Source organism: Cervus elaphus, chromosome 20 (assembly GCF_910594005.1).
Source record: "Cervus elaphus chromosome 20, mCerEla1.1, whole genome shotgun sequence".
Taxonomy (NCBI): domain Eukaryota; kingdom Metazoa; phylum Chordata; class Mammalia; order Artiodactyla; family Cervidae; genus Cervus; species Cervus elaphus.
The window spans coordinates 30,383,838-30,397,869 of NC_057834.1; the positions used below are offsets into that span (position 1 = coordinate 30,383,838).

The 14,032-nt window shown below is 51.1% G+C and overlaps 1 protein-coding gene across 3 annotated transcripts in view; it reads right to left on the minus strand.

The window, feature by feature from the left end:
- C20H1orf226 (chromosome 20 C1orf226 homolog) overlaps window positions 1-14,032 on the minus strand; it is a 344,131-nt gene that overhangs the window by 18,263 nt on the left and 311,836 nt on the right. For 2 of the 3 annotated variants that reach the window (XM_043876285.1, XM_043876284.1), the window contains exons 7-10: window positions 11,219-11,385; window positions 9,384-9,563; window positions 1,823-1,988; window positions 307-459 (exon numbers count right to left, since the gene is read on the minus strand). In XM_043876285.1, the coding sequence (XP_043732220.1) occupies window positions 307-459; window positions 1,823-1,988; window positions 9,384-9,563; window positions 11,219-11,385 (666 nt within the window). Of the gene's footprint in view, window positions 1-306; window positions 460-1,822; window positions 1,989-5,473; window positions 9,350-9,383; window positions 9,564-11,218; window positions 11,386-14,032 lie in introns of those variants that run through there. The other variant, XM_043876288.1, reaches the window with a different exon arrangement.

The window sequence follows — 14,032 nt, forward strand, 5'->3', positions numbered from 1 at the left end:
CGGCCCTCCACACCTCGGCCTCCGCCTCCTCGCCCCTGGGCACCTATACGGCGATTTCATCATCCAGGCTGTCGCCCAGCTCCTGCCTCTGCAGGACGTTCAGCAGGCGGGGCAGCTCCTCCTGGGACCACGAGTCCCGCTCCTCGCTCTCGTCCGTGTTGGACTCGTACTCCGAGGCGATGCCCGACTCTCGGAACTTGATGAGCTCCAGGCTGCCGAGGAGCGGCTGGCCCTGAGCAGGGGGCGGGGTGTCCTCGGGTGGGAGAAAGCGGAAGCACTCCAGCTTCACCAAGCAGTCGCGCCTACCTAAGGGGCTGCCCGCTGGGTGGGCGAAGTCGGCCAAGCCCGCGCCCAGGGGGGGCGAGTGTAGGTCCTCCGGCTTCGGGGTCGTGGGGTCGCAGAGCACGGGCAGGGCTCCAGAGCGGAAGGTGATCTCCAACAAGCTGTCCTGCGAGCCCACTGGAGGAGGAGACAACGGGAGGAGGGGTGGTATTAGCAAGGCAGTGGTTTGAAAGCCACGCTTGGCCCTCCCAGGCCCCTGGCCAACGTGGGGGGAGTGGGGTCAGTTCTTCCTTCCACTTGACTCAGAATGGACATGCCAGGCTAGGGGGAGGAGCCAGTGGAGGAGGCAAAGGCGGGGCCATGACCGCCACGGGCCGGCAACACCAGCGGATGCTTTGAATGGGGAACGTGGGAGGGAAAAGGTACAAATTGAAGAGCTATGTTAAAAGTATGTAGAAATGTTTAGCACAAACTTGTAAATTGGCATTAATACAACAGGGCTTTGATAAAGAAAAATCCAGAAGGGCTTTCAGAGTGGTAAAGTACAGTGGTTCGCTATCCATACCTTTGGGCCACTTTAAAAACAGAGTTCTGAGCTCTGCCCGAGACCTACCAATGCAGAATCTCTTGGGTTGGATCTGGGAGTATCCATTTTTTAAGAAGCTCACAGGGTAGTTTGGGAGAACTACTGGTAAAATTCAGAAAGAATCTGCTTTATGATCAGACCCGAGTTTGAACCTTGCTTCCACACTATGCTAGTCCTGAAACCTGGAGCCAGTTATTTAATCTCCGAATCTGTTTCTTCATCTGTAAAATGGGCACAAAATCATCTGCCACGGTAGGGATTAAATGAGATCGTGTATATGGTCAGTTGATGCTGGTCCACAGTCAGCGCGCACAGCAGACAGCCTACGGACAAGTTCAGCATGTCATAGAGACACACTCTTCCAGCAGTTCCCAGGGCAGCCTGGCATCAGCTGGGAGTAGAGGCAGCCATCTCAGGCTGGGAGCCAAGCAACCTCTGCCACTAGCCAGCAGTGTGTGCTGGCCACAGGGTCTCCTCTCTTTACCCACTGAGAGGCAGGCTGCTACCAGCCTTTTCTGTGCTGCTGCGTTATGCAGGGGGAGTGAACTATGGACAGTTTGACGTCTCCTGCAGAGCTCTCTGAGAGCATGACTCACAAGAGATGCTCAGTGTATTTGATTGGAAAAGCCCTCTGAGAAGGAACCAGGCGGCCTCAGGATGTGCAGAGCCTGTGGGCCCATCAAGGAGAGGCTGGGTGAACGTGTGGCGGTGACCCCTGGGCACTGTCAAGGTCAAATCTGGGCACTGGGCTAGCAGCAGCCAGGACCCTCTCTGGCCCTGCCACTTTATAATTCCGTTAAGTGTGTGGGTGGAACAGACAGAGCTGCTTATATTTTCTGCTCGGATACCAGGTCAGGCCAGGGGTCCAACAGAGTACCACCACAAGCTTTAGGGAAGAGAAAACGGTTCCAGAGCCTCCACAGGGAGGTGAGGCCAGGCAGGGCCTTCGCTTACTGGCATTCTGTCCTGACAACTTCAGCTCCAACTCCTGCACCTGCTTGACCAGCAGAGAGATGTGTTGGAGCATGTCCTTGTTCTGCAGCAGGAGCTGGTGCACACGAGCCTGGGCCTCCAGCCGCGCTGCGGCCTCAGCAGCCAACTGGTCCTTCAGCAAGTGAACCTGCGGAGACGGGGGAGACAGAGAAGACAGAGAGGAGACAGGGCGGAGAGAAGAAAAGGATGTGAATGTAAACACGAGTCACTGGTGGAGGGCCAGGGCCAGACATGCCTTCCAGGTTCAATTCAAGACGGAGAAGCCCTTTCCTGGCAAAATGGGCACCTGGGCTTGTAATGCAGAGGAGGAGCTGAAAGAAGCTGGGCCACTGGATCCGCATCCCGAGTGGGGGCCGTGACGTGTCATCCAGGTACCACTTAGAGTCCCACACGGACAGCAAGAGGTGGGAACGAGTTGTGTCCCAGCCCCAGCCCCGTCAGAACTGCTCTGACGGCTAACACACTACCGCTGTGCTGAGGCAGGTACCTTTTCCTCATCTTGTCTTTTAAAAAACAAAGCCAAAACCCACTAGCTAAGAACAGTGTCACAGCAGACCCCCGTAACCATCCTCCTTCTCCCCTTCCTCACACCCAAACAGCATGAGAAACAGGAAGCCAGGCGCAGGCCCTGTCTACAGTGAGGCGACTGTAATGAAGGCTGTTTCTCCACGCCTGTGGTGGGTGTCAGCTTCCTCCCCTGACCTTCCCGTTCCCTTTTTTTTTCTGGGGGCCTCTGGGAGCAAGCCTCATACCTAGCAGAGGTCAAACAGCTGCTGACTGACTAACCACAGGGCTTCGTCCAGCAGCCCCGGCAGGGGGCTGTCAGCCTGCGGTGACGGCTTCCAGAGCCACCCTCTCTGGGGAGAGGGGGACCCTCACCCTCTTACCGTCCCCCGGTAGAGCACCCGGCAACAGCACCCTGAGTGCTCGGGGCCTGGGGGGCCTCTCTGCGCCCGCTGTGCAGTCTGGGTGTGGGGACACAACCCAGGGTGGGGGAGACGTGGGGATTCTCTCAGGACTCTGGCTTGACACCACTAAGTCACACAACAATGACAACAGTGTGTGACTTCTGTGCTAAGAAGTGGATAAAAGGGCCTCTGGGAGGTTTCTGTAGGTCCCTGAATAACGGGAGCTCGTGAATTTGGTGGTTAAGACCAAAGCAGCCTGTACGAAAGAGGGTTTTCTTGAACCAAAAACATGGTGTGGATAAAGACACAGAGTCCGGAGAACCGGGGTGGGACAGGTACAGCCAGGAGCAGAGGAGAGAGAGGGAAGGAGTTGGGAGAGTCGATTCTCTGACTCAGACAACAAATGCTCTGGGTTTCTGAAGAGCCATCTGCTCCAAAGAGATTCACATTCTGTCAGGGAGTAAAAGGTCAGGCTCACCCCATGGTCTGGCCGAGCTTGGCCCAGAGTCCTGCTAGCGCAGTGCCTGCCCTCCCGGCAGCCAGCCCTCAGAGATCACACTTTTGGATACAGTGGCTGCTTCCTTCCCCCAACTCCTCACCCCGGCCCAGATTTGAGGACCTGACCTTGCAGTTGTTGGCTCTGCTTCTAAGTGGAGCCACTAATGAGATTAGTTGCCACTTTCCATTAGCGGCTCCTGAGGTTAGGCCTATCGTTCCCCAGGGGGAGGATGCCTAAGGAATCTAAAATGAATCTGTCCTTCACCAGGCGCTGCTAAGGACAAGACTGATCTTCCAGTCCAGACATCAGCCTCAAATAAGCTAAGGAGAGATCTAGAGTGGGGCAAGAACAGGGAAAGCAGTGGCAATAATATTTTAATCTAGTATCAGATGGTAGATGGCTATTGAGCCCCTGTCTTCCTTGCAAAAATGAGGCATGGAGACAGTTCACCAAAAGAGTCCCCCAAATCCTGCTGGTTCTGAGAATCAGGACAATTGCTGTGGGAACCTCACCCTTACAAGTGCCCCCAGAGGAAACCATAACCTTCCATCTGCCAGTAAATGTAATTTATTCCAACTAAGAGTATCACTGAAATGAATGTACTGGGCAGACAGAATCGCTAATTATCCATTTTCTATTTTCTTCAGAGCAAAACAGAAACACAAGGCATAAATGTGGAGCAAAACTTTCAGTGCACGTAAACAGAAAAAGTGGAGAATCCCACCTACCACCAACTGACATCTACAGAGGGCCCTGCACACCAAGGCTACAGACTCAGGTGCCCAAAGCCCACGTCTGAACCTGCCCACAGAAGAGGCCATTTGAGAGCACTGGACCAGGAGCTGAGTGCTGGAATCTGTTGGTTACTCCCTACTGCACTGTAGGTAATATCCTTCTACCTGCACCTCACTTTCTGCATTCTTCAACTGAGAGGGTTGGCCAGAGGCTTGGACAGTCTATGAGTCCATATCAGGTGAATGGAATAGCACTAGTGGCCATTGGTTAAAGGCTCCGTGAAGAACACTCCTAGATTTCCTCTGGGAAGTCAGAGAATTAGGACTGGGGACAAAAGAGGAATTCCCTCCTGCAGAAGCCAGGGGAGTAAAAAAAAAAAAAACACCAAAATCTGGAAGTTTCTTTTGCACGTAACCATTCTAGCAGGGGAGTTACCATTAGTACATAAAAGACCACCCTTGAAACAAATCTTTCATCTCATATCCACAGGCACTCAGTACTATGAGACAAAGTTGTGTTTGAGTGTTCCTTGTATCAGCCTAAATGACTTTAGCTTTGCAAACGCAGACTTATAACATTTCAGGTGTTTTCAAACCCTGGGAATGTGAAAGCACAGGCTCCTGCTGCTGCCTAAAGCCAGCGCTAAGGAGCCCTTCTGTTCCTGCAGCCGCCCCAACGGGCAGCAGGCATAAGGCTCAGGCCTCCCACTGCAGCAGGCTGCACCCCAGGAGTACGAGACCCAGGCCAAGCTGGGGCAAAACGGCCCGCGCTTCCTCTAAATTTGAGGCAATTGAACAGTCCTTGTGTTTCGCATATGTGGGTCTAGCCACGAAGCACTGAAGTGAAGCAGCATGATTTTCAGCCTTGGCTTGGGCAGTCAGCTACAGCTGTGTGCTCGCTCCCCGCAGTGTACAACAGAGTAGATACCACCTCCCCTTCCCTAGCAGATGGGACTTATTTGTATTCAGCACGCTCTTCTTTTAAAACCTCGAACACCTTTTGCCAAGGCAGGCTATGTTAATTTCTGAAAAGGTAGCAGATAGTTTTGCTTTTCCGGAGCCATGCGGTCTTTGGCAATAACTATTCTGGGCTTCCCAGGAGGCGCTAGTGGTAAAGAATCTGCCTGCCAAGGGATCGATCCCCTGGAGGAGGGCATGGCAACCCACTCCAGTATTCTTGCCTGGAGAATCCCATGAACAGAGGAGCCTGGCGGGCTACGGTCCACAGGGTCGCAAAGAGTCAGACCAGACTGAGAAGACATAGCACACAGGCATTCTGGTCACAGACTAGATCGGGGGGGAAGGCCACGCCTGGAGTCGGTGTCCAGTTCTGCGTTTTGGCCACAGCAGTACAAGTGTAAGTTCAAGCCTGTGCCGTCCAGCTCTGCGCCCCTTCCCCAGACTCAGACAGCCGCCCACAACCCACCCAGCAACACCAGACCACTGCCCACTGGCCCTCCAGCCTACTTGCCTGGACTCCAGCTCCTCCGCGAGAAGTAGGGGCAGGGCCAGGCTGAAGTTAGGGAGCAGCAGGCACATGGAAATGGCAGTGGAGAGAACCAGAGCAGTTTGCCCCCCAACACACCGGACACACAAGCGGAGGCAGGAGGCTCTGGCTCTGCATGCACGAGGCAGGGGCCTGGGCAGCGCACCCAGGGTGCTGGGGACTGGAGAAGCCACGAGGACAGAGGCTACATCTAGGGTCGGGGGTTGGGGGGCTGCGGAGGGTTTTCAGCGCCGTTCCTCTAAACACGGCATACACAATTGCAAAGCATTAAGTAACCGATCGCTTGTTTCAGGACAAGTGGCAGCAGGTAGAGAAGTCTTTCAATAGCAATATTGAGCTGCAGGACAACATTTTCCCCAGGAGCCAGGCTAGGAGTTGGCAGACTGTGAAGGGACCTGGCCTACTTAACTGCTGCCAGTCAGCCACAGTGCCCGGATCAATTCTGGAGCTATGTGGGCCCAGCCCGTGGCCATGCGGGTGCCAGCTACAACCCAGCTTTGGTTCAAGGCTCGATTATACTTTGATTCGCACCCTTGAACTTCTTGTCCATCTAAAAGCAGGAAGCTAGTGCAGCCACGCAAGCCTCATGCTGGGGTCAGGAAAGTGGTCCGAAGGGCTTGGGGTTCACCATTTATGCACTGAGATCTAGTCTAGAAATGTTTAAGAGTCAGCTGAGCAACACCTTTGCCCACGTACCTTGAAGGCCAAGGCGGGGCCTTTCTAGACCAACTCGGAACCAATTTAGGGAGAGGCTGGGAGAGGTCTTGAGGTCTGAGACCAAATCAGAACAGTGTGAAGGAGATCTAAGCCTGGTCCCAATGATAACAGTAGAACCAGATGGGTCTTTGAGAAAAAATGGGGAGGGTGCATAAATCATGCAACAAGGGACCCCAAGAGTACATCTGTTTGCAAGAAACTGTCTTTATCCTTAGCTCTTCTCAGGAGTCACACAGGATACTCCCAGAACAAAGGAAAATGTGTTCCCACCTGAAATGCTGAGGTCACAGGACTGCCCACTGGAATTCCGGGGGCTGCTGGTAGTTTTACAAAGACAGGCAGAAACCTTGCGGTTTGATGGCAATAGCGTCTGACAGCACAAGAAAAAGCTGACCTCAAGCTGGACACTGTGCAGAGAAGCCAAGTAAGCCAGACTTGATATATTTTAAAAGCAGGAAAGATGTTAAGAAGACCTATTTATTAATCCACCTATATATATATCTTATATCATTGTTTACACCCAAAGGTTTGGATACTAATAAAAAGCCCTTGAATCAAATGCTACGAAGAGAGTGAGAGGAACATGCAGGGAAACCTGTAACTGAAGGCTGGTTTAGGACCGAATCGGTCTGGAGGACAAGAGGAGCTGAAAGCCAGTTGCGAGGTGCGACATGTCAGCTGTATTCCCAGGCAGCAAAGGAAGAAGCAAACTGAACAGACAGACTGCCTGCAAGGACAGTGGAGAGGGGAAGACAACTTCTGCTAAGCGGTTCTGTGAGGACCTCAAGGGACTGTCTAACCCGAACACTTTCGAAGGCTATCGCCCTACCCAAAGCCGTTTTATCCATGGGAGATACTGATGCGCTCCGGTGGCCTTTGAGTCATGTCACAGACCGAACAGATTCAACCAGGGCACTGCCAGCTATAATCAACAGATTCCAAGTGTGGAAGTGGCTGAACTGAGAGAGGTTCATCAAGTGAACTGCAGGAACCGCACTCTTCCCCTCTCCTCGCTTCCCTGTCTTCTACAACACAGGCAGTTAAAACAGGGCCAGGACAGCGATGTCTCCTTGAGACAGATGCTTGATTCTGGGCCAGAGAACCACTCGGAGGGTTTCATCCTGACTGGGAGAGACCTATGATAAGCACAGGTCCCATGGCTTTGCAGACTGTGCATCCTTCGACTACTACAACACTCTTCTTCTTGTGCAGATTATATGTTTTCAAATAGATTTTCTTCAATATTTAGCAGTGACTTCAAATTCAAATGCCTCTCTGATAATATTCATCATGAATATGCATCAAGCTCATTCTTAGATAAATACTAATTACTTGGTAATGGATATGCTGAAAGAGAAAGGTATCGTGGTTGGAGGATGGATGTGGGTTGCCAAATGGCCCTGTGCTGGAGCATTCTGGCTTTGTGCTCCTGTCGGCCATCACACCCGCCACGTCATTAATTCAGGAGATGAATACAATTATTTGACAAAAGGCAGTGATTTTTCCCCCCAAATATCAGAAGCCATTAATGACATCCCTCCTCTTTGTTGTTGTTTTGGGAATACCTGCAGATCCTGCCAGTATCAGCACATATCCTTTTGGTTCATGGTCAGTATTTTTTAAAAGGCTCAAATCACTTGGGAGCAGAGCCCCGCTGATTTTATTCTCTTGAAACCCGGTTGCAAAAGGCACCTATGAGGCTGGGCCTCAGGCCCAGGTCAGTGTGAGACTGCTGTAAGAAGGTGTTTTCAAGACCCAAGTCATTGCATCATTTTGGTTAGGCTGCCGGATACTTCCTCAAGGGGTTTGTGTTGGGAAGGACAGCTCTACCCGTGTGATTCACTCCACCTGGGGATCGTGAGAAGGGTAGGAGAAGAAATGACAAGGATCAATAACAGCTCTCTAGAGAAGTCTTCTTATTCTCATTCCAGAATGCAGAAGACCTCAGAGGCCAGCCTGACTGAGCAGATGTAGAATGCCAATGCCAAGAGCTGCCTTCCCAGATCTCTCCCCAACTCTCCAAATCCTGAAGTCCCCACTCCTCACTGTTTTCATCTACCCATTAGGTCCTGACCCTATCTGACTCTTACCTTAGGAGGCAGCCTTTGAATGGTACCAATGATGTGTCCACCATCCCCTGACTGCCCGGAGAGAAGATGCAGCTCAGACTCACAAGTTCCAAGGAAGATGTGGATGACAATGCCCTCCACAGAAAGCAAGCAGAAGGGATCCCTGCTAAAAGCAGCAAGGAAATCAGCTCACCCCTCCTTTATAAAGCAACAGCAGCCCAATGAGTCCTCGGGGCTCAAACAGTGCTTGATTCTCGAAATCTAAGCCAGTTCTTCCCATTATGGCTCAAATACCTAAGTTCCTGTAAGGAAATGTACAAGAGAAGAAGAAGAAGGTAGCAGAGGATGAGCTGTTAGAAAGCATCACTGACTCAATGGACATGAATGTGAGCAAATTCAGGGAGATAGTGGAGGACAGAAGAGCCCGGCGTGCTACAGTCCACGGGGTTGCAAAGAGTTGGACAGGACTTAGCAACTGAATGACAACAAGTTCCTGGAAGTTAAATCCCATTATAATCAAGGCCAGTATGGTATCAAGTCCTGCCTGGAGACATCTTTACCTAAATAGAGAAATCCTGCCTGGAATGAGTAGATCACTAAAGGAGGCATGGAAACCTCTATGGACAAGGTTTGCAGGATGGTAGATTCTGCAGGGGCATTTGGCACAAATTCGTACTGTAATTCTTTTAAGAGTGGTATCACAAAGTCACACCTATCCTCACACCTGTCCTGACTCCAGAAGCATCCCTTCTCACCCACACACCAGGAAAAGAAGGCAGGAAAGGAAGGGTGAAATTATGTTCCTTAGTAAGTTCAAGTCATGACCCAACAACATCCAGCCAAGCCAGCCAAGCCCAACTCAGAGTGGGGGATACATGGGAAACCAAAACGTTTCTTCCCATTTCATCTGCATCCCCTCTTCCTCCTCTCCCCACCGACCCCCTTCCCCAACAAGCAATGATCCAACAGCATGAGCCATCCCTTAGAGCTCCCTAGGCTTTAAAACCTGCCCTGTGCCCCTCGCTAGGGGAGGTGCGTCAAGCCCATGAGAGTGGAGCCTGCGAAGAAGGGAGGAGGCTGAGGAGAACCTGGGCCACAGCCACTTGCGTCTGCTGCTGCTGCTGCTGGAGGAGCTGCTGGAGGAGCTGCATCTGGTGGTGGGTGGACAGCGGCGTGCCCGCGCCCAGGCCCGGGGGCTTCGCGGAAGAGGAGGGAAGGAGCATCCTGGGCGAAGCTGTCAGCATGGGCTCCTGGGGGTGGGGCGAGGCCTGGAGGAGAGGAGAAGATCGGGCGTGAGCCTGGGCATGGGCCTCCTTTGGACAACTTACCGTCTTCAATATACACAGTATGTCTCATGCGAGGCTGGGGTGAAATGGCCCACTTATAACCAAGAGCTGGAAATGCTGCGTCTTCAGTGGAAATGTGGACAGGACCCCTCCACTACCCCCAGAGGAGATGATCTGACGGCCTGTGCTGGGACCACAGTCAGAAAACCCTGTTTGTATAGCTGAGTTCCTGATGTGATACAACGGGAGGCCAGGCAGCTGATCCTGTTCCATTTCTTGCCCATGGCTTCCAACTCTACCACACTGTTGAGTTACCTGAGATTCTGGTCTTGGGTCTGTTTCTAGGAAAGATAGCTACCTACACCCTGCTGTGAGGCAGTGTCCACCTTCACTCTGCTGTGTCCTCAGGGCGCTCTCCTCCCGGGTCTGCAGGGTCTCCTGAGCTGACCCCTGGAGGAAGAGGCCATGAGGGCGGTGCTCCAACCCGGCACTGCCTCCTCACAACGGGAGCTCCGGAGAAGAAAGTCTGGACACACACAGAACGTGGGCCGGGAGATCCTCTCTCCGAAAGGGGAATGCAGCTTCCATTCCCTTCCCTCCCGTCTCCCTCCTGATGGCTGGACAGTCACTGGACGGCTTCTGGGAGCCAGAGAATCCCGCTGCAGCAGCTCCGCCGCTGGCCCTCCTTTAGGTATGCAAGAGGAAGCGCCGGGGATGGAGGGCTTCTGCCACGTGCAGGGTACAATCTGGGCACCACAGAAGATAGCAGGCAGACAAGACGGAACAATACCGCCTTCAAACTGGACAGGTTTCCCCTTCCGATGAACTAGCCTAATGACCTCCTCTTGGGAAAAGCTGTTAAATGATGAGTAAAGAGAGGCACTCATGATACAGGGAATTGGCAGGGAGTCTAAGGCAAGGGCAATCTGTCAGAATTTTCCTTCTGTGAGTGTGTGTCGGCGGCTGTGCGTGGGGGGCTGTGTGTGTGTGTGTGTGTGTGTGCGTGCGTGTGTGCGCGGGGGGGCCAGGGGTGCTGGTTTTGTCTTCAGGTTGGAAGTTCTCAGTTTCACCCGGATCATATCAGAAACCCCTTGAGGGCATCCGTCATCTCACCCATAAAAACAGGAGGTTGAAATGGAGGATGCCTGAGGGGGTCTTGGAGCTTCCAACCTCCAATGGGCCAATTTCCAGCCTCCCCAGGAGCATCAACGCACACGATCCTAGCCACAGGCAGAGACAGCCCAAACTCACCCTGCTCCTTCAGCTAAGCCCCACGGGATCACACTGTGTTGTGCAAGGGTTAGCCACATGCACAAGTATTGTGCCCCGATGAGGTACCTTAAAGCTGGGGCTTCCAATGAGAAGAAGGGATCTGAGGACTGATGGACCCTGGAGGGTAATGCACGTCAGGAATGAGCTCTGTGAAATCCCAACATGCAGCAGCGTCTAGCATCAGTTCACTGGGACTGAATCTCTAGATTCAGTCTGGAAGGAAGTAACACATGCTCTGGAGCCACCACTGGGCTGGCAGAGGCCAAGAGGTGACCGACGGGGGCTGAGGCCGTGACACAGGCTGCTTTGGGAGGTGACATGCACACAGATGTGCAGATCACCTGGCTGGGCTGCCTCCTGCCTACCTTGGGGTCTGTGTGGGCGCCTCCTTCCTTCCCTACAGCATCAAGGTCGGTCACGCCTCGGCTGAATTCCAGGGCGTCGTTCCCTGGGAGTGGGACCTCGACCGCATCGATGTCCGTCTCCTCTGCAGTGGCCGTGGAGGTCCTCTCGGCTCCGGTGAGCTGGCGGCCTACAGGGACAAGAGAGAGCGTGGGGAAGGGGAAGAGCCACACCAAGAACAACATCCTCCTTCCCAACACTTTGGTTTTCAATCATGTCATGCTTCGGGACACCACTGGCTTAGTAACATTTTCATATATCTTTTCAACTCAAGTCCATTAAATCCAATCCAATAAGATGTTCTGATTTTAGTATCTTCTCATAGTTCAGAAACAAAGACAACATTTCCTCAAGACTGGACATGACTGCTTTGCCACACTGGCGTGATGTTTTCACTGACAGGGTGTAGGGAACCTGCAAGAAAGGGATGACAGCCACCTCGACCTCACTCAAACTCAGGAGTGGAAACAGACTAGGGGAAAAAGTACTCTTTCAGTCGTGTCTGATTCTTTGCAACCCCGTGGACTGTAGCCCACCAGACTCCTCTGTCCATGGGATTTCCCACACAAGAATACTGGAGTGGGTTGCCACTTTCTACTCCAGGGGATCTTCCTGGTCCAGGGATTGAACTGGTGTCTCTTGCATTGGCAGGCAGATTCTTTACCACTGAGCCACCAGGGAAGCCCCCAAAGGTTTCAGCAGGAAAAAAATTACATAAATAGATAGGTGTATTTTTCAGTTCAGTCACTCAGTCGTATCCAACTCTTTGCGACCCCATGGACTGCAGCACACCAGGCTTCCCTGTCCATCACCAACTCCCAGAGCTTACTCAAACTCATGTCCATCGAGTTGGTGATGCCATCCAACAATCTCATCTTCTGTCGTCTCCTTCTCCTCCTGCCTTCAATCTTTCCCACCATCAGGGTCTCTTACAGTGAGTCAGTTCTTTGTATCAGGTAGCCAGAGTAATGGAGTTTCAGCTTCAGTATGAGTCCTTCCAATGAATATTCAGGACTGATTTCCTTTAGGATGGACTGGTTGGATCTTCTTGCAGTCCAAGGGACTCTCAAGAGTCTTCTCCAAAACCACAGTTTATAAGCATCAATTCTTCGGAGCTCAGCTTCCTTAACAGTCCAACCCTCACATCCATACCTGACTACTGGAAAAACCATAGCTTTGACTAGATGGACCTTTGTTGGCAGAGTAATGTCTCTGCTTTTAAATATGCTGTCTAGGTTGATCATAGCTTTTCTTTCAAGGGGCATGCATCTTTTAATTTCATGGCTGCAATCACCATCTGCAGTGATTTAGGAGCTCCCCAAAATTAAGTCTATCACTGTCTCCCCATCTATTTGCCATGAAGTGATGGGACCAGATGCTGTGATCTTAGTTTTCTGAATGTTGAGTTTTAAGCCAGCTTTTTCACTCTCCTCTTTCACTTTCATGAAGAGGCTCTTTAGTTCCTCTTCACTCTCTGCCATAATGGTGGTGTCATCTGCATATCTGAGGTTACTGATATTTATCCCGGCAATCTTGATTCCAGCTTGTGCTTCATCCAGCCTGGCATTTTGCATGATATACCCTGCATATAAGTTAAATAAGCAGGGTGACAATATGCAGTCTTGACATATTCCTTTCCCAATTTGGAACCAGTCTTGTTCCATGTCCAGTTCTAACTGTTGCTTCTTGACCTGCATATATGTTTGTCAAGAGGCAGGTCAGGTGGTCTGGTATTCCCATCTCTTGAAGAATTTTCCACAGTTTGTTGTGATCCACACAGTCAAAGGCTTTAGCATAGTCAATCAAGCAGAAGTAGATGTTTTTCTGGAACTCTCTTGCTTTTTCAATGATCCAATGGATGTTAGCAATTTGATCTCTGGTTCCTCTGCCTTTTCTAAATCCAGCCTGGATATCTGGAAGTTCTTGGTTCATGTACTGTTAAAGCCTGGCTTGGAGAATTATGAGCATTACTTTGTTAGCATGTGAGATGAGTGCAATTGTGTGGTAGTCTGAACATTCTTTGGCATTGCCTTTCTTTGGGATTGGAATGAAAACTGACCTTTTCCAGTCCTGTGGCCACTGCTGAGTTTTCCAAATTTGCTGGCATATTGAGTGCAAGCACTTTCACAGCATCTTCTTTTAGGATTTGAAATAGCTCAACTGGAATTCCATCACCTCCACTAGCTTTGTTCATAGTGATGCTTCCTAAGGCCCACTTGACTTCACATTCCAGGATGCCTGGCTCCATGTGAGTGATCACACCATTGTGATTATCTGGGTCATTAATCCCTTTTTTTGTACAGTTCTTCTGTGTGTTCTTGCCACTTTTTCTTAATTTCTTCTGCTTCTGTTAGGTCCATACCATTTCTGTTTTTATTGTGCCCATCTTTGCATGAAAAGTTCCCTTGGTATCTCTGATTTTCTTGAAGAAATCTGTAGTCCTTCCCATTCTACTGTTTTTCTCTATTTCTTTGTCTTGATCACTGAGGAAGGCTTTCTTATCTCTCCTTGCTTTTCTTTGGAACTCTGCATTCAGATGGGAATATCTTTCCTTTTCTCCTTTGCCTTTAACTCTCTTTTCACAGCTATTTGTAAGGCCTCCTCAGCAACGATTTTGCCTTTTTGCATTTCTTTTTCTTGGCGATGGTCTTGATCACTGTCTCCTGTACAATGTCACGAACCTCCGTCCATAGTTCATCAGGCACTCTATCAGATCTAATCCCTTGAATCTATTTCTCACTTCTACTGTATAATTGTAAGGAATTTGATTTATGTCA